The 27890-nt window shown below is 40.0% G+C and overlaps 1 protein-coding gene and 1 long non-coding RNA gene across 2 annotated transcripts; one reads left to right on the top strand and one right to left on the bottom strand.

Moving 5' to 3' along the window:
• Nucleotides 1-645: 645 nt before the first annotated feature.
• LOC134094229 (uncharacterized) lies at nt 646-13722 on the bottom strand. The gene is made up of 3 exons (XR_009940434.1): nt 13550-13722; nt 898-952; nt 646-766 (listed from the first exon to the last, which is right to left on the bottom strand). It is a non-coding gene; the product is annotated as an uncharacterized LOC134094229 (long non-coding RNA).
• Nucleotides 13063-27890, top strand: cav1 (caveolin 1). Its single transcript, XM_062547676.1, has 3 exons — nt 13063-13338; nt 13921-14088; nt 26783-27890. Exons 1-3 carry the CDS (start codon nt 13303-13305, stop codon nt 27122-27124), a joined length of 546 nt encoding a protein of 181 aa, XP_062403660.1. The 5' UTR covers nt 13063-13302; the 3' UTR covers nt 27125-27890.

Here is a 27890-nt window from a genome sequence, read left to right on the forward strand (position 1 = left end):
GGGACACAAGACAGGTAACAGGTAACTGCTTAACAGGCATATTACTAAATGTGAACATCCCACAATCTCATCTCACATTCAGTGCATTGTGGCTATTACTACGTCATTCTCGACTCACAACATATCATTCAAACTGCTTGATGCATGCTACAAGTTATAAGACAACACTACATTTAATTATATTATAATGAATTAAAACTACTTGCATGGGGGTAGGGGGGGTCATTGCTAAAAGACACTAGACACCTAGGCCTAATTTCAACACTTGTTGCCTTTGGCCAAATGCCAAACATCAAAACAATTCCCTTACTAACTAAACAATACCCTGATACTCTAGGGCATTGCAAGCTATTTTTGCTATCCTCTCTTGGTATCTCTTTCTTTGCACTGTAACATATCCAACAGCTTTTTTGTAACTCACATAAAATTGAATAACAATTAAGGTGCTGGACCCGCTGCTCCAAAACGTTATCTCCAGACATCCCTAGAGATAGATTTTCCCTGTAGGCCTAGATTTTCTTTATTTGAATATAGTCCTATCTAGACAACCTATGTTCCGGTGCATTATTAGCACGTTGACAATCTTGAAATAACAGAAAATGATTGACTATGTGAAACAAAGTGAGAGTATATATTTATATTGTATTCAAATTCAGCTAATCCATGTAATGAACAAGAAGGGTGTGATGCAGATTCAGCTGGTCCTGCAAAGACTGTCAATCACTTCATTCCCAAGTCTTCTTCTGCCTTCTTACAATTAATTGACCTATAGTAAAATAAAGTTACATAAAATAAAGTTTAAAAAGTATATGTCAGCATGGATAAAAACCATTCAAATTAGACATGGCAACTGGAAGGATAGTGTAGAAGAAACAAGGAAAGTGATCATCTCCATACCTGACCACACATCTGGACTGTTGTCTGCTGTAGCTTGTTTTTCAGTTTTTGCATCCTTTGAGAGAGAGAGGGGGAGAGAGAATGATACTGTGCCTCTTCAAAGACCAAGCTCAAAGATGGGGAAAGCAATAAAGAGAGACCAACAGAGAGATTTTCAACAGTACACAAATCCTTTCACTGAGTCCACTGTTCTAATGTCATGTGTGACAAGCAACAAGGATTAATAAGGGAGATACACCATTGTGGGAAATAGCTGTGAGAACTATACACAGTGCAGACTTTGAATCACCAATCATCATGTTTGTGTGTGTTTTACTGTATCCAGGCAAGAGGAACTCACATTTTCCATTCCTTCCTTGAAGCAGCATTTTCCTGAACCTGAGCCAGGAAAGTTTGTGAGGCTTGGCACATGGGCTGTGAGTGGCTGGGCTTGTCTGCCTGAGTCTAACTTAGTGAACTTTATATAGTCAGCTCTCTGAGACAATCTCTTTTGCTTTAAATGCTTAATCACAAGGTAAACAACCACACATGCACCACCACAAGCAATGGTATAGCACCTTTCTAATTTAATATCCAGTTTTTGCCAAAATGTCCTGCGACTAGCTACATTGCAAATATGCTGAAAAGGAAAAGGAAATGTGTTGAATAAATCTGTTGATACTATGTTTATGTAAGTTCTTATCAGATATCCAAAGCGACTTACAATGACAATCAATAAACAGATTTATATGAAAAATAAAAATGAACAAGTCATATCATAGCCTACATTTTAAAAAAAATACCAATTCTAGTAATAAACAAGTAGTGGTAGCCCTGCGGTTCAGTGCGATAGCAGATTTATGTTTGTTTGTGTATTTGAATCATAGACAATAAAGAAATGGATAGAAACACTCCATAGGTTTTGAAATAAAGTGAAGTTTATTTGAACCAGTTTCCATCCTCCTGGGTGCTTTTCTACCGCACAGCCTCAAGCTCAGGTTGATGGTATAGATGTGACGTTGAACAACACAGTTGCAGTAACTCACTGCAAGAATATTTAGAATGTGCAGAGTGCTTCGAATTCCAACGCAGCTTTTGAGAGGTGATCTGCCGCAACATAGTGATAGTCCAACAAAACATAATTTTTTTTGTTTTTCCGGATGCAATCCATATTAGCCTGGTAAACCGAACAGAAGTGAATAGAGTCTGGACACTCATGCATGTCAGATTGCTTGTCATCCCCTCTCGTCACTGATTGGGCAAGTAATCCGCCAACCAATGGAAATGTTGGTGTTCCAGACTAGTATCTCCCTGAAAGGAGATCTAAGTGGGCGTGGCCAGGCTGATCCACTATGGCTCTCTCCTGAACTGCCTTCCAACTTCTTATTCAGACAATGTGGATACTTCTCTCCTGTGCAACTGAAAGTGGCATGTTCATGATGTTGATTGATTTGATTTATTTAAACTAAAAAAAACATTGCGGGTTTAGCCCTCATTAACAATGATGTCGAGTAAACACACATATAACACATCAAGTGCATGAAAGTACAAAATGATCTTTAAGCATGACTTTAAAATTATCATATGAAACAAATTAATCAAGTTCAAGGGCACATGTCGAACCTGCAACGACAAACTGCTATTCCGAGTTTGGTAGGGGTTGGAATGCCCAACTAAAAGGGAAGAAATTCACATAGGGAGCTTTCCGGTTAAGGCCTTATAAATAAACAAGTTTAAATAAATATTACTGGTTTAGAAATATCTATATTTTACAGGGCCTTTATGTGAGCAGGAAGCTTCGTCAAGACTCTGAAATGGGAAAGATCTCTCCGGTAATTTGAAATTGAATAAAACAATCTTACTCAGGGTTAAATTCACCCCCTTTGTGCATCTGACTTCACTCTGGCTATGGTGCGCATGCACTGTCGGCAAAATATGCTGTCAAACCTGCACCCTTAAGATGAGACTTATCATGTAGCCCATACTGTATTTTGAAAAATGTCTTAAAATAAAAACTAACCCTTTCCACAGAAATTGATGCACACAATACAACAACCGCACATGATATGCAGTCATGATATCCATAAGTGTTCCTTTAGAGGCTGGGTATGACGCTCAGAGCAGAATTTCTGTCGGGCATCGTGTTTGTATTTTCTTTTTGTCGCTGGTGATTTGCCACATTGAATGAGAAACATGACACGATGGCATATTTAACCAATTCAGTGTAAACAGAGAACATTCAATGCTACACAGTCAGATGCATGATCGTTGAGGACCAAACACACCCAAGGTACTGCATCATAATGGCCCATACCACCAGGATGGAGGAAACAAGCTTCTGTTTAACAATGATAAAACAAAAAGACAATCTACAGTAGCCAACTGCACATATACAGTAGTTCAGCACTCTTGCACATTTCTTTTTCTGCTACTAAATTAAATTAAATATGAAATAGATACGTTTGTTACGTTCTGTGACAAGTCTGTTATGCTCCTTCAGCCTGTCTAATGTTTGTCTAAATGTACTGCACTTCATGTAGTGTCTATACTGTATGTATATTGTTTTGTGTGTGCGCTAATGTGCAGTCAGCATTGTGTTTTTATGTTGCAGCACGGTCTATTTTAACTGCTTGACTGCTTGCATGTAATTAGGATTTTTACTATGACCTGCCATATCTGGTTTGTCAGACATGTCCATATTACTGAAGTGTGGTGCCAGCCACACTTGCCTCTTTCATGTAGACAAAAAGTAGTGTTGTACCAGTTTACTCCAGACCCCAACAACAGATGATAGCTTTAAGCCTTACTGTGTTTACATTTCCCCTGCAGCATACACATTCCTAGGGATTGGCCTGGGCCATGTTGAGGGCAGGTGGAATTACCAGTGCAACCCCATGAGGCTTTGCACCAATTTTCCAAATTAAAAACAAAACATATTTCTGAAATTGATTGTAGGCTCCTTCAGGCACTTATTCAAGTCCAATAAAAAGATCTGGAAATCATCAGGGACTGGTCAAGCCATATTCAAATGTTGAAAAATAGAAAACGCCTGTCAATTTATTGTAAAGTTTGGTGTGAAAGTACAGACAGTATATGTATTCTTACTGAAGTAATTGAGTAGGTTTCATATTACAAGTAGCCTACATCATTATTAGTGCATGAAGGTTGAATTCCTTAGGCAATTAGGCCTTTCGCCTTTAGATAGGCCTGCTTTTTCCATTTAAAGGAATATTTCGGTATTTTACACTTTAAGCCCGTTTTCTGTATTGCCTAGCATGAAAACAAGTGTTTGACACCGAAATCTCGGCGGTTTGTGGAATTTGGCAGCTTCAGAATGGAGCTCTGTTTGGCTTTAACATTGCTCGCTTTGTGCATGGACTATTCTGTCCTTAAAACACCCCTAAACGTTCGTTTTTAAAAATGTGCAGCTCACCACGTGGTTACTGGTCTTCAACGATCTTCTATAGCAAGTTTAGCAGCGAAGTCAAATCCAAAAAACCAAGGCAACTTGCAAACTACTGGCACTACTACTGCTTGTTGTCTATGGGGACTATTTTCAGATGCTGCGTACGATATCACTGCGCCTATGGTACGTTTGCAAGTTGCCTTGATTATTACGCCAGATGAGTGTAGTTCCATGTCAAATCAGCCTAGAAAAACGCCAGGTTTCATTTTCAGTTGGTCTTATTGCACTTTCTAACTTGAGAGGAGACACGTTTTAAATGGGAAAATTACCAGAAATCTTAGTCACTTTTAAACATGAAGCTAGCAGGCGAGAAGCTAATGGTCTAATCCGATTCAATGATCTATGCTAGGCAGAAGCTAAAAGTTGTATCGCCAGACTCACAGAATGGCTGGATGAACGGGAACAAGGTAAATATCGATTGTTTTGCTCGAGGGGAGGTGGAAAATGAGCGTATTTCCAAAAATGGCAGAATATCCTAGCCTGATAAACCAGCCTAAATGGATTGGATGTCTAATTTAGTCTGGCTCCGATGAATGGATACAACGGAACATAGTTGATGAGCACAACCCGGTGTCTTTCAAACCATGTCTGTGCCTATAGGCCAACGCTCCCTCAAAACCCCGCCCCAGAGCCCTCTGCCCCGCCCGCGTTGATTCAAAACACATCTCTGCGTTGTGATTGGTTTAGTTGCCATCTGCCAGATTCAGGGCAGTGTTTTCAAAATGTACAGTGGTCCGAGGCCAGACACAAATGCAGGCAAAACATTTTGCCGTCCAGCAGTTGGCGCTGGTTTTCCAGGCTAAGAATATCCCTTTAAGCATGTGAATATTCAACAAGTCCCTCCCTACTTGTTAACAGCGCTCTGCCCTGCCTCCGCCCCTCGAGTGCTGGAGATTCACATTTTCATGAAGCGCAGTGAGCGAGAGAATTGGGTAGGTATAAAGATCTTGCCAAAAACATGCTGACATCATTCATGTTGCCTATGCAATGTGCTTAAGCATTATCCACATTAGATGCTCTAGAAACAGGAATTGTTCAAGTAAAACAACAACGTTTTGTTGGGTTTTGAACATGAGCGTGGGTAAAATGTTCCACTCCCTGCATCGTTTCCACTCCACTATGGTAAATATTGGACGACACAGATCTAGCGTAGCTCATTATACTGAAATCATGACGTCCATGTGAAGTGTGAAGGCTCAAGACATGAGCAAACACAGGAATGCAAAGCCTTAAAGAGGACATAGAATGGATGAATTGAATATTGCACTACATTCTCTGATGTTAAAATAGTATATACTCAACTTTGACATCACAAGCAAGCAGTTTTGCTGAATCGCCCATTTTTTAGTGTATATTTCTAAGTTCAAGATTTTCATATGAAGGAGGGCACAACCATGCCTCATGTTCATGATAGCTCTTTGTTTATGCACAACCTCTCATAATTCATGAAAACCAAGAAAAAAATGATTTCCATTCTATGTCACCTTTAAATAATACAGATTTATTTCATACAGTAACAACAAACTAGCATGGCCTCATTTCAGACGTTGTTCATTTTGAGGGACAGAAACACGTTATCTAATGCGCAAAAATTATGAAGATCACTGTGGGCCTCGAACTGCTCATAAAACTTAATTGCAACAGTAGCCTACACCCTTACTCAATTGCGCCACTACTCTACTCAAATCCCATCAGGTTTTCTCTTCAATAACCAATATGGTCTTCCCATTAAATTAATGTAGCTTATGTTATGTTGTGACAATGTTTGTTTGCCGATCAATATCTACTACATTAGCAATAGCCTACATCTGAAGTGAATGTTTTGCAACAGGCTATACGAGTAGGCCTAGCCTTTTTAAAATCTGTTCGCTGAGATAATGTGACATTCTGTGAGATGATCACATTTTTGCCTTACTTGTTAGTAGTGGGCTTGCTGCAAGGCAAAAAATCAGGCCCGATCCGGTGTAGGTTCCTTCCTTGTTAATGTCGGATGGCTGCCGGTTGTCGTTTTTCCGGTATTCCCGTTTTAGACCCTTGTAGTTCCGCCATGCTCCACCAGAGGCATTTCCCCATTGAAATTAATGGGCTTTTCAGTCCCATTGAAATGAATGGGGAAATTATAGCATAATTAACATTTTTTGCAAAACTGTTGGAAATCAGCGAGGTTAGCTAATCAACCTGGTTCATTGTTAGCTTAGATAGCATTGTTCGCATAATTAGCATTTTTAACATAACTGCTAGAAATCATTAGCCAAGTTCGCTGATCAACCTGGTTAGCATAGTTAGCACAGTTAGCATTTTTGCAAGCCCACTCTTGCAGGTCCTCGGATATGCACATTTCTAGTTTCATTCCCCCCCCCAAACAGAATAAAGTGGTAGGAATCATACATGTTTAATAGTACGAGTTGACACAAAGATGAACCTACTTTAGGCTACTGTTTCGAGACTTGCATGCCCTTGTTAAATTGTGATATCACCCGTTAACATGGGCGTATATTTCTCACGTATGCTAACCTCTGTTAACTTTGACTAAAAGCTCAATAAATAGCAGTGTTTCCCACAGATTAGAAGGCAATGTGTGGTGGTCGCCCCATGTCTGGGGGGGGGGGGGGGGGGGGTGCACCCATATTTTCCATTGCATCGCCTTTTTATCGCTCTCCTTTCATATAATGTAATTATTTTTTTTACCAAGATGTGAAGCTTGTCTTTATTTGAAACACACACATTATGTAATTATTTACATTATATATACTGACATTTCTGATATTCATAACAGCAAACTTTATGCAGATTATAGCCTACTATTCATATTACAACTCCACTTCTTAAATTTAGCTGTCTGGTTGAAGCCTCAAAATATTATAAACAAAGTAGCAGGCTAAAAGCTTATCATAGGGCGTATTCACACCAGGAAGGTCCGTTAGTTCACTTATTTGGTCCGGACCAATTTTTTTTTCTTTTTTTCTTTTTTAGTGCGGTTCGCTTTCACACCGTGATTAATTGCAACCGGACCAGAATTTATAAACAAAAGCACATGTGCTAAGGTCGTTCAACCATTGGCTGGTAAACGTGTAGGTGGGGTGAAGAATAGGAAGCCAAAGTCAAAGTTGGCCCACGTAAATACTATGTTTGCGTACTGTACTCGTTATTATCCTAGAAATATAGTTTATACAGTTACAGCTTTGCAGAAGTGCTTGAGCGTCAAGACCGTTTGATGCAAGTTTAACAATATGATGCTCGTAATTTGGCAACGACGAAGACGTGCAACAAAACAGCTGAGAAGAGCTCTCATGTGTGTCCAACATGCTAACAGCAGGCCTACGGAAGACGGAACGGGTAGGAGATGCAAAATCAAATTATTGTTGGCAAAAAAGCGTTAGCCCACTGCTGCTTACAGCTGTTGTGCGTCACGGAGCTATCCTACATTTCCCATAATGCGCAAAAACTACGGGAGCTTGTCAAATCCAAAAAAGGTAGATTTCTGTAACTGGGTCGGATCGAGGTCGGTCTGCTTTCACACCATAAACGAACCGCTCCAGGGTTCGATAGGAACCGCTCCGAGACCACCTCCTCAGCTGGGTCTCGGTCCGCTTGTTTGGTCCGCACTAGAGTTCGAGTGATTGTATTCACACCAGTCAAAAAGGTCCGAACCAAGCAAGAAACGAACTTGAGTTCGTTTTAATCGAACTAAACAAGGCAGGTGTGAATACCCCCATACTCTACTGCAGGGCTATTCAATTAGTTTGTAATAGGGGCCAGTTCATGAAAAGTATCACAACTGAGGGGCCGGAGAAATACCGCTTGAAAAATGAGTAATTACGTACAAATGTATACAATAAACTACAACAGCACCAATATGGGTGTTCAAATGTTGCATTTTGTAAATGCATAATATCAGAGCCCGTCCCTTATTAGACATTCTCTGATAATATCGTTTTTTGGTGGTTATTTGTGTTTTGGGAATATTTCTGCCACAGGCCCAGACTACCACAGTGGTAGGCCAACATTGGGAAGGTGACACTGGATCTATATTGCTAATATGATGCATTTTGTAAAAGCATAATTATTTTGTGGTTATTTTGTTGTATTTGTGTTTTGGGAATATTTCTGCCACAGGCCCAGACTACCACAGTGGCATTGGGAAGGTGACACTGGATCTGCATTGCTATGGCTAATATGAAATCTGTGATAACATTAACAGCAATGGAATCTGAGCTTTGCGCAGTAACTATAGGTCCATACAATTTCCAATGGGCACAAACAGGTTTCAAACAGTGTTTAAATGAATTAAATGTGCGTAATCGGTCGCATATGTAACTCATCTCAACATACATTTAACGTTCCCACCATTTAAATTGGATGAACGTGTTCACAAATCAATGTTACTTACAGTGGACTTGACATCAAGGCGATGGATGTGTATTAGTTTCACACTGAAACTATTTGCGTGGTGCAACCCGTTAAAATGTTAGTAGCTTATAATACTCCAACGTAGTGGCAATTTACGTTGAAACTAAGCTAAGATGGAACTTATGTTCAACTCGGTCAAAACGTTACGTGCAATTGGCTGAGGTGCAGTGGCTGCAGGACTTCAGAGCGAGTGAGAGCATGCAACAGAACTGATGCCACCAAAGTTAAACTTTTAAACCGAGTCCTATTTGCTCCAATAGCTACATTACGAGTGGCGAATGTTTTCGCGAGGATCTGCTTGGACTGGAGAGGCACACTACCGGTAAGATTTCATGCACCAAAAATGCTTCATGCTTTGAGGAAAACAGCTTGGATTTGGCGCACGTCAACATGTTGGTGACGCTGCGTAAAAACGAAGCAAGGCTCCTCTTTGTATAATATCCAGTAACAAAGTAGCCTACAACGGCAACGCACCACACAGAACATTATTTATAGGCGCTACTCGCAGTGTAGCCTATCACTGCACCTCCATTATCGTGTTTTCCACCAGCTCTTTACGTCTCTACCGATCATAAGGATTTGCTCATATATAACATCAGCCAACACTTCAAGGGCCACTACAAAGTATCTCGGGGGCCGGATCCGGCCCGCGGGCCGCTAATTGAAGAGCCCTGCTCTACTGGTTGGACTGTTCAGTTTCCCCACATGTGTTTAAGGGTGTTTTCACACTTGGTCCCTTTCAGCCATCTAAATGAACTCAGATCGATGACTCAGCATTTTTTGCGCATATGTGAACACTCCAACCGTACCCAGACCCCTTTAAAACGAACCGAACTGAGACTACCTCGGGAGGTGGTCTGAGTACGGTTCGCTAAAAAGTCCGCGGTACAGTTCGCCTAATCCAGGCATTGTGAACACAAAGCGCACCGAGTTCCCATTCGCCTTTTTGCACCGTGGTTTAACCTTCTCCGTTTGCCGTAGCTTGGTCACGTGACCGTCGCAGCCGGGACTCAGGATTCAGTCAAAGATTCTTCATTACTATCAAGATACTGCAACACATGGGACAATAGTCACTAAATAAACTCTCTCTCTTAACATGATAAGAGATAAACATAATTGTGTTCACAGTATTACTGTCTAAAATCATGCATGATACTAATGAATCATAGACACGGACTGAATAATTTAAAGGGTCACTGCACCCTAAAATAGGTTTTTTGAGCTGTTGATTGATTGAAAATACTCATACGTGGTGAACTGTACTATTACCAGGGTTAATATTGCCAAAAATCGTGTTTCTCGACAAAAGTAACATTTCGTCTGATTTTGTATTGGAAATATTGCTCTCTCGCGCATACTACCGTTTGAAAACATGCCATGGCATGTTGGTCCAAAATACTATTGGAATGCTGACGTTGTCCTGCACTTCTAGTCCGACACTACGTCACCGGGTCGTTACAAATTAGGACTGAAACGCCCCAACACCTGCTGCCCTGATTAGCCTACCTGTGATAAGCCATGTCTGCAGCACTCATTCCCAGATTGACACGAAATCACCATGGTTGATTGGTTACAGCAGTGCTGCACTCTCTCTCCAAATTTCAAAACGTCTCGCCCATTTTGAAAGCCGTTTTCAGAAATGTGAAGTGGGTGGAGTTATGGGGTGAAGTGACTCTTTAATTAGTCTGTGAACTGAGCTAGCTAGCTAGCAAACGCCAGCTTAAAAAGCTATGTGAATGGCATTATAACAATACAGCTATGCGCTGCCAGGTCACTAGTTGAAAGACTCCGCTTAAACTATAGCTTTGCAAGTTCATTGGAGTAATAAACTACCCACTTTAACTTATGTCACTAATGTTATTCAGGTAGTTGTCACTTCAAAGAAATTACACTGCTCCGTTGAAAATGTTACCTAGGTAGACAGCTAGCTAGCTAGCTAGCAACCAGACAGTAACCGGCAGCAGCATAGTCTGATATTAAGTTATTTTCTTAAAAGATTCATACACTAAAAATTACACTATTAGGCTTGAAATGATTGGAACAACTTACAGATCATGACAAAATTGTCCAAAATGCCGTCAACAAATCCAGAAAGCCATAATGACCAATTTATTGATAACATTCCACAAGTCTCCCATTGACATTAATGCAGCAAGGGCTTACTCTGGTCTGCATAGGGGGATTCCCTCCCAACCCCATTGAAATAATAGAACGCGGAAATGGTCGAACGTTGGGGCCTCTCGCTCCGCTTTAACCCTCTCTGATTCAGTGCAGTAGGGGTCTGAGAGCTCTAGAGGACCTGGTGTGAACAGAAAGAGGACTGAGGCCCCAACAAAGCTTAACTGGACCAGGAAGAGAACCCAGTCCTCTTTCTCATAAACTCACAGTGTGAACACAAAAAGAACTGAGTTCTTTTTCTGTTGGTCCACTTTTTGGTCCACTTAGGGTGCTTTCACACCAACATCGTTTGGTGCGCACCAAACGGTCCATTTGTACCAAAACCAGGCCTATCAGTCTACTCCCTGCTCTATCTAAAATATTTGAGAAAATAATTTTTAATCAAATTTTGAATTATTTCAGTCAAAATGATCTACTAACAATTGATCAGCATGCTTACAGACCAGGCCACTCTACAAATACAGCATTAGTACATATGACAGATTTATGGTTAACACACATGAATGATGGAAAATTAGTCGGTGCGGTGCTCCTAGATTTCACAGCAGCTTTTGATGTTATTGACCACAATATCTTGATTTTAAAACTTGAAAAGTATGGTTTCTCACCCTTAGCAATTGCTTGGCTGAGAAGCTATCTCTCCTGTAGAAGCCAGCGGGTATTGTTCAATGGAAGTATGTCAGACAGAAATACAGTATCTTGCGGTGTTCCACAGGGTAGCTGCTTGGGACCTCTTTTATTCTCAATTTTCATTAATGACTTACCATCTGCTGTTGGAAATGCTAATGTGGTGATGTATGCCGATGACTCTACTTTATTTACCTCCTCACACACTGTAGTTGAGCTAGAAGAACATCTAAACATTGAGCTACAAAACATAATTAGATGGGTGAAAATGAACAAATTAATGCTGAACATATCTAAGACTAAATGTATTGTTTTTGGTAAACGGAACGCTCTTGCTAAAGCCAACTCATTGAATTTATCAATTGATGACATACCTATAGAGCAGGTTACTAAAACTAAACTGCTGGGAGTGAAGTTGGATAATTTACTCTCTTGGTCCGATCAAATTGATGATATTGTCACAGAAATGGGGAAAGGTATTGCAATGGCAAGAAAATGTGCAACATATGTTTCATCCTCCACAATGATTGATGTCATTAGGTCAATTGTTTTGTCACATTTGGACTACTGCCCTGTTGTTTGGTCAAGTGCTGCTGGCAAAAATATTAGAAAACTTCAGGTTGCACAGAATAGAGCAGCCAGACTTGCTTTGCATTGCCCATTCCGTACAAATGTCTTTGAGATGCACAAAAAGTTATCATGGCTAACTGTTGAAACAAAATCTAGGTACCATCTTTTGAGATTTATGCATAACTCAGTTTGGAAGAAAACACCTCAGTTCTTTTCCAACTGGCTGATACTAGCTGGTGATAGCCATAGGTATAGAACTAGACAGGTGACAAATGGGTTTTTGGGTGTCCCAGCACCATGCACAAACTGTATGATAAGAACTGTACTCTACAGGGGCTCTATCATGTGGAATAGGCGTTGGACATTAAAAACATTGAGAACTGTGTTAGATACAAGAAGTCACTTAGGCAACATTTTCTTAAGTTAGAGTCAGGCATATAAGCTCTTGTGTGAATGCTTGATCTTGTCCTGTTGCGATTATGGTGTTGGCAAGACTGTTTGTGTTTTCAATACTGGAATGTAAATGCAATGTAACATTTTAATATTTGTAATGTTGAAATGATTGTGATTTTACTACAGGACCCCAGGGAGACTAGCGACACCTTTGTGGGGAAGCTAATGGGGATCCTAAAGAATGAATAAAGAATGAATATCCCCGCACGCATCACAGAACGCCAATCCTGGATCCAGACGGTGGTCCGGATCACTCCCAAAATGTATTCTAGGTTAGTAGTCGCTATTTTATGCTAGATCTACTTAGCTTACTGCCGTGTAACAACGCTAAAAGGTCACCCCAGGCATAAGCTACAATATGTTCTAAACATCTGTCAGCCTTTATAGCTCTGATCAACGTGACCGTTCATTTAAACTTCACTGTGACAGCCTACGGTCAAGTGGAGCGCAGCGCGCTACTTATTGTAGGCTATACGTTCTAAAGATGACGATGGGACATTCAACCAAGCAGTGGTATAACAATACTTAGGCTACCACTGCTTGGTTGAATTTCCCTATAGTCATTTTACCGTCCTACATTATGCTGTCCTGTCTTTTTCAGGGTACGTTTATGCAGGCGCGTTTTCCCCATTCCCTACTCCTCCCACGAAATTTCCTCTGGAGGCTACAACTTACATTAGGTCGAACAACTCATCTGGTTGCTCTTCGTGAGCTGTGACAGCATGACTGGTGGACTCAAAGACAGCATACCAGAAGAGGTAACACCTTGTTTGGCTACTTTTAAAATATTTACCGTTAGCATACTTTCTACTATTAGTCTAGGCTATAGTATAGAATTGTTTCACGACACAAATATCCTACTTTTACCTATCGTGTCTTTATGAGTATTGTTCAAGCAAATTTTGACGATATTGTTACTGGTGGCCTAGGCTACTATTTTAATACATGATAATCTGCATCATAGCCTACCTTGGAGGGGTTCTATCTTCTTCTTTAGGAACAGCCCGTGCTGGATTGTCGTTTTTGTTTATCCTACTAGTCTACAATGTTTGCTAACCAGACACACTGGTGGTAGCGCATCAGATTTGGTTAACAGCATCGATACAGTGGATCCTGTTTTATTCAAACTTAATGTGTGGACAGATTAACATTTCTAATAGGTCTGCAAAATGAAATGTTTTGAGAAAGTTTTCACATGGATAAATAGTCCACTGGCTCCCCTAGTGGCGAGTGTCTTCGGAGGGGTGTGGTGCCGTCGCAGTTTTTCCCCGTTCACATTTTACTAGGCCTTGTATCGCAACGTCTGCAAATAATCCTCTTTTTTTCATTTTTATTTACAGGAATATCTTCAGGCACCATTCATTAGGAAACAAGGAAACATATACAAACCAAATAACAAAGACATGGACAACGATAGCATTCTTGAGAAAACAGAGCTGGATGTTCATACAAAGGAGATTGATTTGGTTAATCGGGATCCAAATCATATTAATGATGACGTAGTCAAGGTAAGGACAGAAGGTCTAAAAGTAAAGCCTCAGACTTACCCAACAGAAAATCATTTTTGCAACTCTAGGTTATTGTTAAATCTAGCATGCTGCATCCTGTTTCAGTGCTTTTGCTGTAGTGCTAAACTATTACAGTGCATAAAAATGAACTGTACTGTTATCCCAAGGCTTCTTCTACTTCTTATTATTACAGTGCATGCACATGCACATGCACTGTACTGTTCTTCCTAGACTTCTTATTCCTCATATATTTTATTATTCCGTTTACCACTTTTTCTGTGCGCAATTCAGCTGGAAGGAACCGTTTAACGTAGAAACTTTGTTCAAACTTTGTAACGTAGGTCTTCTAATGGAGATAGTTGCGGCCCCAGCCGTGGCACGGCTGGCTGGGGCACCTGCTCCGCACGCCGGCGACCCGGGTTCGATTCCCGCCCCAGCTCTCTCTCCCACTCACTTCCTGTCATTCTCTCTACTGTCCTGTCCAATTAAAGGCATGTAAAGCCCAACAAAATAATCTTTTTAAATTTTTTTAAAAAAAATCATCAATTATCATCAACTATGCCTCCAGTCAACCATATGAAACCTTCATGTACCTAGCAACCAACATAGCAACCATTAAAATTAAGCGTTTATGACAGTTGCCATAGCAACCGACATGATTATACTGCAGTAACTTCTTTATTCCTGATAGTGGCCACCATAGATACCCTAGCAACAAATGTTTCAAAATAGAAGTCCTCACTAGCAAGTTAGCTTGTTAGCATGGTTAGCATAGTTAGCATTTTTAGCATAACTGCTAGAAATCATCAACTAAGTTAGCTAATCAACCTGGTTAGCATAGTTAGCATTTTTTGTATAACTGCTAAAAATCATTAGCCAAGTTAGCTAATCACCTTCGTTAGCATTATTAACATAGGGTGCGTTCGTAAATTGCACTCCGAGTGCTCCGAGCACACTCTGAAACTTTTTAACCGTTCGTAAATTCAGAGTGTTGATGGAATTACCGTTCGTTTATTCAGAGCGTCACACTCTTGGAGTGTCCAGAGCATACTCTGGGCACTCCAGCTGAAAGGACGGAGAAGCAGAGCGTGACGTCACATCAGTCAACTACTAACGAGAATAGTTACCTACGTAACGTTAACAGGTTAGCATTTTAGTGCTAGAAGAATGTTTCCAAATTGACATTACAAGCATTGCTTATCAAGATTACGTAGACAGTTTAAATAACTGCTCTCACAGCGTTCTTCATTATCACTGTCAAGAAAGGTCTTGCATCAGTGGAATTGACTTCTGAATAATACATAAACACTGTTTCAAAAGTGCCGTAGTGGCGTCTATATAGTAAACGTAAACATAAATAATCGTTCGTAAATTCACTGGGAGTTAGAATGCTCGTCTTTTTCAAACTTCAGAGCGTTATTCTATTTTTCAGAGTGTCAGATTGAATTTACGAACGCACCCAAAGTAAGTATTGTTGGCATGGTAAGCATTGTTAGCAAAACTGCTAGCAAACATGAGCTAAGTTAGCTAAGCAATCTGATTAGCATATTAGTATTATTAACGTAAATGCTAGCAAACATTAGTGAAACATTAAACATCCATCAAACTATACCTATTGCCAACCATTTAAAATAATTTACCTATCAACATCAATTAAACTATCAGTCTGTCAACATTCATTAAATTATCTTTTTATCAACAGCTTTTAAGCTATCCACATTCAATTTTAAACCGTCTGTCTTCGCACTATCAACTTTCATAAACTATGAAACCACCATGTCTACCCTAGCAACACCTAAGCAACCATATCTAGTCTTCCATATCATAATAAGTCTTCTTATTATTATTACAGTGCATGAAAATGCACTGTACTGTTCTTCCAAAGTCTTCTTCTTATTCTTCTTCTAACGCACGCAATTCAGCTTCAACCGCTTAACGTAGAAACTCCATTCAAATTTTGTCACGTAGGTCTTACTTACGCGATGTGGGCTTTGTATTTTTCAACTTTGTAACTTTTATACTTTTTAAATTATTAGTTAAAAACTATTACAATAGCCTTTATGCCACCGCTAGTGTGACGCACTCCCGAATTCCAAGTAAACCACCGTTGCCCCTTCCGGAACGCTACTCTAGCTGTCAAACTTGGTGCTGATGTAGAGTCTAACCAATTCGCCATTAAAGAACAAACTGAACTGATTCGCCAGAGATAACCCCTGCCCATCAGAGACAATATATGCGACGGGCAAAAAAATGCAAAATGCACACTCATTCATCTCTGTCGGATTGCTCACGAAGTATGTCTCTGGCACTGATGCGTGTCACTTGTTGACTGCACGTCTGAGATTCACTGTGCATTCCCGACGGTATTGTAATCAAGGGTTTGCGAGAAAATCAACGTGAATTTAGGCTACATGAGAAACATTCATTTGTGCAAGAAGCCATTCCCGAGTAATCCAGTTTTTAAATTGCAAAACATTTCGTCTTGGTCTCCGACTTCAGTCTGTGTAGCACCCAATAACTATCCTAATGAATACTGTGTTCTTCCACTTGTTTGGTTTTAGAACATTTATTTAAACTACATACATTACATAGAAAACATGGGCTTTGCTTGCTCATATTTCTATGCATTATGCCTATTTTACACTAGCCGAATAACCTACCTGAGGCCTAATTACTCTCACGTTAATTTAAAGTGACAGGCACTCAATTAGACAGTTGACATTAAAGATAAATGTAAGTCAATATGACAATCGTGTAAAATGTGAGTCAAAATACAAATCAATATGAAATAGTCAACTTACTATGTATTTTAGCTAATTATGCATATCATAAATAGGCCTAATGCAAACTTAATTTTAGCTTCAAACATATGATATGAAGCGAAGCCACCTTTTCACTGAGTGTGTTTGGGGAAGTATGCCTTGTAATGTCTGGTCTCCACTGATGTGGTAGGGCCAGTGGAGACCAGACATTACACACCACACCAGTGGAGACCAGACATTACAAGGCATACTTCCCCAAACACATTCAGTGAAAAGGTGGCTTCATATCATATTGTATGTGATAAGCAGATCACAAAGAAATCGGGTATCATCAACCTCTTAAAACCTGACATGGCTGTGATGGTAGATCGTGGTTTTCTGATTGAAGACATTGTACCATGCAAGGTTTACAGGCCAGCATTCCTTGCTGGGCGGTCTCAAATGTCTGCTACAGTGCTACTGAAGTTAGGGAGACCCAGGCCATAGCACGTGTTAGGCTGCCTGAGCCATGAGTAGGAATTAATTGCAAAAACAACTAAAGCTGGAGCTATTTATCCTTTATTTTACCAGAGAGAAGAAACATGTTAGTTGTTCAACAAACAAATGATTATTATTACTATCTAAAACTGTGCACCTTTGTTTTTTGTCATATTCTAAGGCAGGTCATTACAAAAAAAATATTTGAAAATGGTCAACTTAATTTAAGTGCTTCTTCGTCACTTTAATGCACCAATTTCATGTCTTACCGTTATGTATTTGTGACCTTCTGCAACAGTAGCAAAAATAACATCACACCAAATTCTTTCAGTTCTAGTCATCTTTTTATTAATCAGTCATTTGTTATTAACCTTATGTTCATGTGTTCTTTAAGTATGACCATTACATTTTTAAAAATGCATAACATGCAAAATAGTGCAACAGTGCATCTCACTCTATGCTACACAAGAAAGTGCTGAGGTAAACAGAAAAAAAAGTGATCTCTTTGATGATGTCAGTGATTTCATTTTCACAGGGAATTAATCCTTTTCAAAATTGCATCCAGAAATGTGACCATTCATAGCGAAATCAGTCGTTTTGCGCACAACGTTATTTTGAGAAAATCAACAATAACAAACTTCCGGGTTAAAATGTTGAATTTCACGTTTTCGCGTAATTCGACTGTATACAGTCTACAGTTTCATATCGTGAACGCATTTCACGGAAAAACATACGTTTTGACTGTTAAACCCGGCGAAGATTCAACACATTTGCTGTCATTCCCGTTGTGCACGCGCTGCTTAAAAAGGTGATTTCTCCTCTTCTGGCATATCGTGACAGGAGAACCATGTCAACTTTGGATGCTGTTATCTTAGCGATTGTTTGTGTAATACCCTCGATATACATATCGTTGGAAAGCTTAGTTTATGGCCGTTCACGTGAGCACAATAACTTAATTTAATTAATTTTACCGAAACGACTGGTTCCGCTTTACAGGGTCACAAATCAGCATTTGGCCCTGTATCTGCCTAGTCTGGTTTTCAACATACTAAACTCAATCTTTTAAGATTGAACATTAGTCTGGCGAGGCTGTGCTTTGTTTCTACTGCACTTCGCGTCACTTAAGGCGAGACACCACAGGTGAATAGGGGAAAAAATTAACTTAAAGATATCTTCATGAAACTTTACCAGTTGAATACTCACATAAATAGGAGAAAATGTATTGTAAGTTTTCTTTAATTTAATGTTTAAATATGCTAATTGGGCTATATCTCATTAAATATGCGCTACTTTGTATATATTTTGATGCGAAGGATCTGACCATTGGAAAAAGCCAGGTTAAAAAATATTTTTTTGTTGTGTTAATATATCAAATAAAAAAAACATTTACAGGGGGGATTATGAATATCTTCTTTTGTTTTCTAGTAAATCAGAAAATACTGCCAATTGGCTTAAAAAATGGATTTTCGCCCTATTTTTAGGCATAAAAAGTCATATAAATCAGGCCAACAACGCTATATCAACAAATCCCTCTGTAAATATCTTCCAAATATAGTTAGGAATAAGACTGGAAAGTTTGGTGTATGTAGGTGCTGCAGAAGTGGAGATCCTTTGCATGGCGTGTGGGGAAAAACTCGTTTTGAGAAAACAGCCTTGAAACACAGCCAATGAAATGCGTTCTCAGCTTAGACTCATCTTTGAACTTTCGCGATTGGTTGCTAATACAAAGGAAATGCCCATATTTGGATCGAATAGCGTCTTGTAGGAGAAACAGGGCTTTCCAACGGTATCACACACGATATGATTTGGATCACGTTCACGGTAGTACATGACACTTTAGAATGGGAACTTTTGGTAAAATTAGGAGAAATATATAGGCGCGAGTAGACAAAATGTCATGAAATAAACACTTAAATGTGCAAATCGGACTTTGTTGTTGTAGTAGGGTGGTAGAATACATGCTAAGGTAGCAAACTAGCACAAAATCTGGAAATTGACTGATGCTAAAAAAAAACGATGTTTTCACCTGCCGTGTCTCGCCTTAAGTTTCGTTATCGTCGCGTCACCGGCCAATAGTGTGCCAGGACTAGAGTATGGCCGTTTCTGATTGGAGCCAAAGATTCTGGCACCAAATAGCGAAAATAGATCTGCTGGGCTCTTTTAGGGGAGCCCATCCATGGGGCATCAGGATGGATAAGGAACCCATACTGATGGTGGGGAAGTTACTCCCCTATACAGGTTGCTTCTATGAAAAAGACAGAACAAAAGGCAAAAATAGAATATAGGATAGACTAGATCACAGGTCACAGGTACAATGAAATTTAAGTTTATAAGCATTTCAGTAATGCAATAGCAATACCACAATACAGTAACAATACAAACCTGATTCCTTCTACCAGCCTGATTTTGGTCGGGCTTCGAGGACCACCATCTTATTCACCAGAACAGGTGTAACACCCTGCAATGACATCAAACACGTTTAAGTAAAAGTAAACCTAATTGTTAGCGTAAGTTTAAAAGGTAAATTCCCATGGTTCTTGGTTTGTGCCACCTCTGCGCTGAACAGCCTTGAACTCCAGCTTCGAACAGTGTGCTGTTTGATACAGAAGAGCTGCCACGTGGTTGCACAGGCCAGTGCCAGCCACACATGTACACGAACAGCTTTCGAGTGTCACAGGCTTTGAATCCCTCTGAACAATCTGTTACAAAACACATGTGTTAGAGATAGAAAATTGCCAGTTGCAAGAGCAATTCAACGTTACAGGTGCAGTGAGAGAAACTTCAATTAATTCAACTAACTCCATATCCCCATGATTGACTTCCCCTACTGTATATTCTCTTGAGTAGGCCTACCCCACAATAAGGTGTCAGACAACAGCTTTTGTAAACTAATGTGAACATATACTTAAACATCCACAATTTCATCCAGAGCCACTAACAAGTCTTGAACACAGTTTGAGAACTAATGAACTGTAATTAGCCAAGGCTGGGAACTTATAAGAAGAAATGAGAAAAGTGAGACACTATAGAAGTGCAACGTATGTGTAGCAGGCCTAGTCTATAGCCTACTTTATTATGCATAATGCAAAGTGTCCAATTTTATGATTACGCTCACTGAACTCATGTAGTGAAGTAGTAGCAAAGAAAGTAAAGAAGCTGCTAAGAGAACTCTGAACAAAATCTAGTTTCTGTGAGATGTACTTCCTTCTTTCTTTTCCAATACGGGGTCAGGTCAAATGAACAAACGTGACCATACACATTGAGAAAAATATAGCAGTTGTTAGGTAGCCTAGTTGAGTATTGTTTTCGTTATCATTTAATTATGCCATGACTCACATAAACGTGATTTGAGTAGCAGCTAAGTTATCATGAACCTGCGTGATCCCTTGGACTGTCAGACTTTTTCTTTTCTCCATAATCCTGAAGCACTCAGACTAACCTTTCCTGCCGGTCTCTTGTTTGAAACTGGGATTAACACCGGGGTTAATATATTACATTGTACACAAATAACACACAAAATATATTATATACAAGCACTGCTGTTACCATTAGCCTATCGCTACTTTACTAAGTTAATGTAGGAAAACAGACACGCTAGGCTAATAACAACGTCGTAAACTTACCTTCGTAGTTGTGTCTGTAGCTGGTCACATACATTTTTAAATCCTTTGTTCTTCATAGCCACTGATGATGAGTTTTGAGCAATGATGTGACTCGGGTCGTTTAAGTTTATGCGGGGTAAATCCATAGACAGTCGACAGGATAAAAAACACTTACTCAGTCACGGCATCACTTAACCAGCGAACGCTAACGCACCGGAAGTACAGTGGCTGGCTAATATTTAGAGCGTAGGTCGTGTCATAAAGGCTATTTCCCCCATAGACTTAACATTGCCCCATTATGACATCACCGCAGCAATTAGACTGTTACCCCAGCTGGCCAGCCACCTGGGGCCAGATTCACGAAAACAATCTTAAGATAAATCTTAAGTTGATTCCTAAGAAAATAAATAAGTCCTTAAGATTGTTCTTAAATGTAATTCACCAATATTTTCTTAAGAATTGTCATATATCTTATTAACTTCTTTGCTTTCCCACTTAAGAACTTAGATAAGAATAGAGCTCCACAGTCCCGCCCACAGCCTTGTCCGCGAGTAAAAATCCAATACAATTTCTCCATTGACAACTGGAGAATAAGCCATAAAATCGTAACCGTCCATGGTAGACTTAAAACCAGCTACGATGTGACTAAGCGATTATACCGGCTCATATAGATGTCAAAAGTTAACGGGGCATCAACCTTGTTTTTGAGAAAACAATGTTTTATTCACGATTTAACGAGAGAGTACTACACTACCCAACACCCAACCGTGTAAAACTGGTGAAAACAGAGCCTTTGATTGGTAGAGATCGCCGTTGCCATGGCAATCCCAAACAAACTGTACTCAACTTTTCCCGTGCCTATCGTCCGGCTAGCGTCTCGCTGGAACTTCAAAACTTAAAATGGCTGCAGGGCTGTCAGGACCGATGTGTGGTCTTCCGAAAAAGAACAGTTTTCTCATCTTGAAGGTTGAATTTACTCAATGGAAACGGTAGGAAGTAATCATCTTCTTTTCTCAGATTAATATGGAACCATGTTAAACTATCGTTAGGCTGCAAATGTTGGAAATGTGTGTACGTTTGCAAAGCATTATGGGATTTGAGTTCTCTAACTCGGAATTTAAGATATGTACACAGTCTTGTACCTTTCGCTTTTTTCATTTTCTGTTCATTTTTTTACTCGAAATTATAAGTTATATGCTTGTGAGTCACATCGTAGCTGGTTAGCCCAAGGCATGGTCTAAAACTCTTTATATCTGGATTTTTCCAGAAGTCAATGGGAGAAATGAATGAGAAATTTACTTCCGGGCAAGCACCTCCCTCGGAGGACTGTGGAGCTCTATAGCTACCTGTTTCAGCCGCATATATGCCCATTGAACATGAACGCATTCTAGTATACAGATAGCCCAGCAAACAATTAACGTTCTGCTAACTTTCACTAACGTTAGCTTTTGGTTCCCCTATGGTTCGTTTTTCAGCAACCTACTAATAACGTTTAGAGAACGTTATCTCCAGGTTGTCAAAACAAATAACGTTCCCCTAACGTTTTTACAACTAAAGAAAAAAACGTTATATTCTGGTTGAATCCCAGCAAGCAAATAACGTTAGCCGCTGGTTCTCCTGTGGTTAGTTTATCAGTAACCTTCTAATACCCTGGAGAGAACGTTAGCTCCAGGTTATCAAAGTTTCCCGAACGTTATTACAACTAAAGAAAAAAACGTTATATTCTGGTTGCATTTCTCTTTTCACACAACGTTGCTACTTAGTTGTTTTTAGGTATCTTATTTGTATAACCATATCGGTATTCTCTGGTTATGTGCGTGGGTTGATTGATGAAAATCGCCCCAGAGTTTCTATGAGTTTCCAATTGAACACGGCCAGCAGCCACACTGCAAAGTCGGAATAATTTGTTGCAAAATCGACATATAGCCCTATTCTATTCTTCCCCCCTCTGTTGGATTGATTTTCGGCCGACCAAAGCCAGCCCGTCAGCTAAAGGGGCCAGCGCGAGAAGCTAGGTTGAGAAACTTCCATCTCGGGTCCGTGAGTTCTGGGGTGTTGGTGTTTTAGCAGACTCAACCTCGCTAACTTTAAGACATTTGGATAACACAGAGATAAAGTTACTCACGTAGGCTGGCTGTATGGTATCGATCACATTCTTCACATCGTTCTCCATGCACTTGTTCCATTAAGTCCAACAGGCTTTTCAAAAACACTGTACAGGGTAAACCGGGTGGAAGAGCTAGCTAGCCATAGTCCCAGGCAGGCACACAACGATTTCATGCTAACTAATCTGACGAATAGTTTTGGATTAATCCATAATCGATTAGAGTGGCACCTGAAATGCATTCATGTTTTTAAAGCTTTATTTGTTATGAAAATATGATGATGAGGACTCCAATGAATTCTTTCTCAAACGTTGAGACTGCATCTTAAACAGCACAATGTTCCCGGGGGAGAATTGTTTTATATTAACACGTAGTCCAAGTTATAGCCTTACTGTGCTGTTCACTCAGCCTATCCCACAATTCCCAGTCCCAATTTAAAACAAAATAAACCAAAATCCATCATAATTCTGAACCGAGGACTTTTAATGGCATACGATGCAATAAAAACGGCCAGTTTTGAATGTTGAAACAGTGTGTTAGGCTAGCGCCTGCTCTGCTTATGTTTTGATCTGACTAATCGTTTATTATAGGAAAAGACACCGTAGACAAGAAAGTATTAGACCTAACCGCATTTAAATACTTAACTGACACGTAATGTTATTAGCGGGCCGTATTCATCGCAGATCAGCAAGCAGCTAATGGTAAGTGAAAATTTATATGCTATAGTCATTGCCTTAGTCATCAGAGACGTTCGCTCTCCCAGGTAACAGATAAGCTGTCGTCGCAGGCGGCGAGTGTGCAGCGAGCCAAGCCTGGATGTCACGATAATTCTACATATTTTTTCCCCCTTTACACTTTGTTGCTGGGAGGTTAGGGGAACGTTAATGCAACCAAATATTGTAAAGTTCCCTAAAGGGTAGGAGAACGTTCTGCTAACCAAAATAAACAACCAGAAAAAAACGTAGTATTTTCGTCAAGAAAACTTTCCTGGGGAACCTTGTGGCAACTTTCGCAACTTTCAGGCAACGTTTTCCTAACCAGGAAAAAAACGTTCTAAAAACGTTCTCCTAACCAGAAATTGTTAGCTGGGAGGCTACATTAAAGAACCATATGTGTACTGAGCATTATATGTGTTTCATGGAGCGGAAGATATGATGACTTCCTTATGAGTATTAATGGTGCAAAAAGTCAAACTTCAGAGGCATGTATCAATAACTTTTATTAGAATGTAAGTGTACATCCAAGCTTAGCTGCAGGAATTTGTGAGGGCAACAGATGTAAGATAACAAAACTGGACACGACAACTTGACAAATTGGTGTACCCAGAGCAGGCTTAGTGGCAGTTATCCTTGTATGGTTGTCTATATACAGTATACATTAGTGCTGTCAAAATGTATGATTAATCCAGGTGTTTAATCAAAAAATAAAAAATACTTGGTTTGTTTGGAAGGTGGGGCCAAAGAACCTTCAGTGGATGACTTCCATTTGAGGGCTGCTGAAGAAAGTTGCGTGTACCTCTCTAGACGAATTGGGTGTTTCCCCTGTGAAGAAAAAATTAATGCACAGGCACAGATTGAGAGTCATGTTATTTATCTAAAACCACAAGATCAGACTATCTAGGACCTCCGCTGTATTAAATGTCATCCCTGCTGAAAAAAACAGCCTGACCATCTAAAGGTGGTTTGCTGGTTGACCAGCTTGTTAACTAGCTTATTTGACCACCCTATGATGGTTAACCAGCTAGACCAGCAAAACTCTTGCGAAAACACACCTTCAGCTGGTTTACCCAGCTTATGATGGTAATTCAGCTGGTTTTGATTGTTGTACCACCTTAAGCTGGTCATTTTAGTTGGTGTTGCTGGTCTACATTGCTGGTTTTTACTGGCCACGCCAGCTTATGTTGGTCATTAAAGAAAACCAGCTTGACCATCTTTGTCAAGCTTGACAGGCTGGTCACCAGCATGACCATCTTAAACCAGTTGTATCCCAAACGACAGGCTGGTCACACCAGCACGACCAGCTTCCTCAGATGGTCACGCCAGCATGTCTAGCTGGTGGCCTAACCAGCTACACCAACAAAGACCAGCAATAGCTGGAAGAAAACCAGCAAAGACCAGCTAAAACCAGCTAAAACCAGCTACCAGCCTAAGCTGGTTTCTTGCTGTTTTTTTCAGCAGGGATGCTTGAAGTTCATGAATGAAGGTCTACAAGTGAGGGTTGAGGAGCAGTTTCAGGTCTGTGTAGTTGCATTAAACATACCGCTACCGCTAGCAAGCAAACCATGGCATGTACTGTAGGCCTAGCAAACCATTGCAAATCACAGTGCCCCCAAACAAACTGGCAACATTGAATCACAGCATATAGGCTACAGTATCTATCTAGATATAGCAAACATTCAAAATATCCCTGCTGAAAAAAACAGCCTGACCAGCTAAAGGTGGTTTGCTGGTTGACCAGCTTGTTAACCAGCTTATTTGACCACCCTATGATGGTTAACCAGCAAGACCAGTAAAACTCTCGCGAAAACACACCTTCAGCTGGTTTACCCAGCTTATAATGGTAATTCAGCTGGTTTTGATTGTCGTACCACCTCAAGATGGTCATTTTAGTTGGTGTTGCTGGTCTACATTGCTGGTTTTTACTGGCCACGCCAGCTTTTGTTGGTCATTCTAGAAAACCAGCTTGACCATCTTTGTCAAGCTTGACAGGCTGGTCACCAGCATGACCATCTTAAACCAGCTGTATCCCAAACGGCAGGCTGGTCACACCAGCACAACCAGCTTCCTCAGATGGTCACGCTAGCATGTCTAGCTGGTGGCCTAACCAGCTACACCAGCAAAGGCCAGCAATAGCTGGAAGAAAACCAGCAAAGACCAGCTAAAACCAGCTACCAGCATAAGCTGGTTCTTTGCTGTTTTTTTCAGCAGGGATACCATTCGGCTTGTAGGCTACGTTAATAGGTTGCTAAAATGTGCCAATAATCAACTAATAACAAATTCTCGGCTCACCTCAATATGCTTTTTCAAATTAGACAGCGAGTTTTTGAAAGCCTGTTGTAGGCTATTTTGGTGCAGAACTTGCAGCAGTGCATCCGCAATTAGTTGATTTTCCACCCAACCATTTCAAGTTCTTGAAATATACAACAATACAAGTTCTTCCAGGGATGAGGGATGTAGGCTACACGAGATGGCTGCTCTTCCTAAAGGTGGTGTGATGGATCGTGTACAAACCAATAGGGTGTCGGAATGGTATATATTTGCACTTCTCGTCCAACCACAATCAAATTCACTCTATTCGTATTGCGCGACTCATTTGAATAGGGTTTTTTTTTTTTTTTTTTGAACGATGACAAGCCAAAATGAAATAGGAGTAACGAGGCTATTTTCAAAATGTAAGGAGTAGAAAGTATACTTGCGTGAAAATGTAAGGAGTAGAAGTAAAAAGTAGGCTGAAAAATAATTAAAGTAAAGTATAGATAGGCTACCCAAATGTTCTACTTAAGTAAGGTAAGGAAGTATTTGTACTTCGTTACTTGACACCTCTGATTTTGATGACGTGATGTGCAATTATTTTGAAAAAAGCACATCCTTTCCTGAAAAGTAACGATTTTGGACATACGTGTACGTGTTATTCATCAGACAGCGACAAAATGTTTATTGGTGCATCTTGCACCATAATAACAGCCAAATAATCCCTGGCTAATCCCTGCTGTTTTTGTCTACTAACAGGAACTTTGATTTTCCCGCAGGTAGAGTTTGAAGATGTCATTGCAGAGCCAGCAGGGACGTACAGCTTTGATGGTGTGTGGAAAGCAAGCTTCACCACATTTACTGTCACCAAGTACTGGTGCTATCGGTTGCTGACAGCACTGGTTGGCATCCCTCTTGCACTGGTGTGGGGCATTTTCTTTGCTATTCTCTCTTTTGTGCACATCTGGGCAGTAGTGCCTTGTGTTAAAAGTTACCTGATTGAAATTCAGTGTGTGAGCCGTGTCTACTCTATTTGTGTGCATACATTCCTTGATCCCTTGTTTGAAGCTATGGGCAAGTGCTTCAGCAGCATACGAGTTTCCACCACCAAAGTAGTGTAATAATGCCTCTAGGGAGGTTGGCTAATAAGTGGAATACAGCAAGAAATACTGTACTAAAAAGAACACCAGCTTTGCAAGAGATCAACATTTTAAGGATTTTTTTAATTTGGTAGACAGTCACAAGCTCTTCTGCTTTTACCTTAAAACACCATCCCTTCAGCTTTTCTTTAACAACAAACTTTTATGTTACTCAGCTAAAGAGTGTGTCACTTCAGAAGGTCACTACACTGGCCTCTGCCTTCTCCTGCTGACTTTAACCTAATCACACATAAAATGCATTCTTTGATTTCAGCCATGTAGAACCTTCAGAAGGAATATACCGGTATCAAAGGGGTTGATGAGAACATTACCTAAACACTAATCATGAAATAATGAATGTTAATATTCTGTTAAATTTGTAAGTATTGAAATCAGAACAACATGTTGTAGGGTGTATGTGTGTGACAGATTTTATTTTCTTGAGAGTAAGATAATGCTACAGTTACAGATAAAGACATTCAGAGCTGATTTTCAGTTATTGCCTTAGCTCAGGTAACCACAGTATGTCTGTTGTTTGTGGGTGAACAATCATTGATGATCAGACTGGGTTGGCTAGTATGTCTGACAGAGGCATGTCATGGTGATTTATATCTCAATTGGACTTTTCATGTTTATGTATCTTTAACTGCTGTTTTCAGGATGCTGTATCATTATATTTCAAAATAACAAGTCATGTTTATTGTACACATCATGTTATGCAGAGCACATTAAAATATGTTAAATCAAA

Source organism: Sardina pilchardus, chromosome 10 (genome assembly GCF_963854185.1).
Source record: "Sardina pilchardus chromosome 10, fSarPil1.1, whole genome shotgun sequence".
NCBI classification, from domain to species: Eukaryota; Metazoa; Chordata; class Actinopteri; order Clupeiformes; family Clupeidae; genus Sardina; species Sardina pilchardus.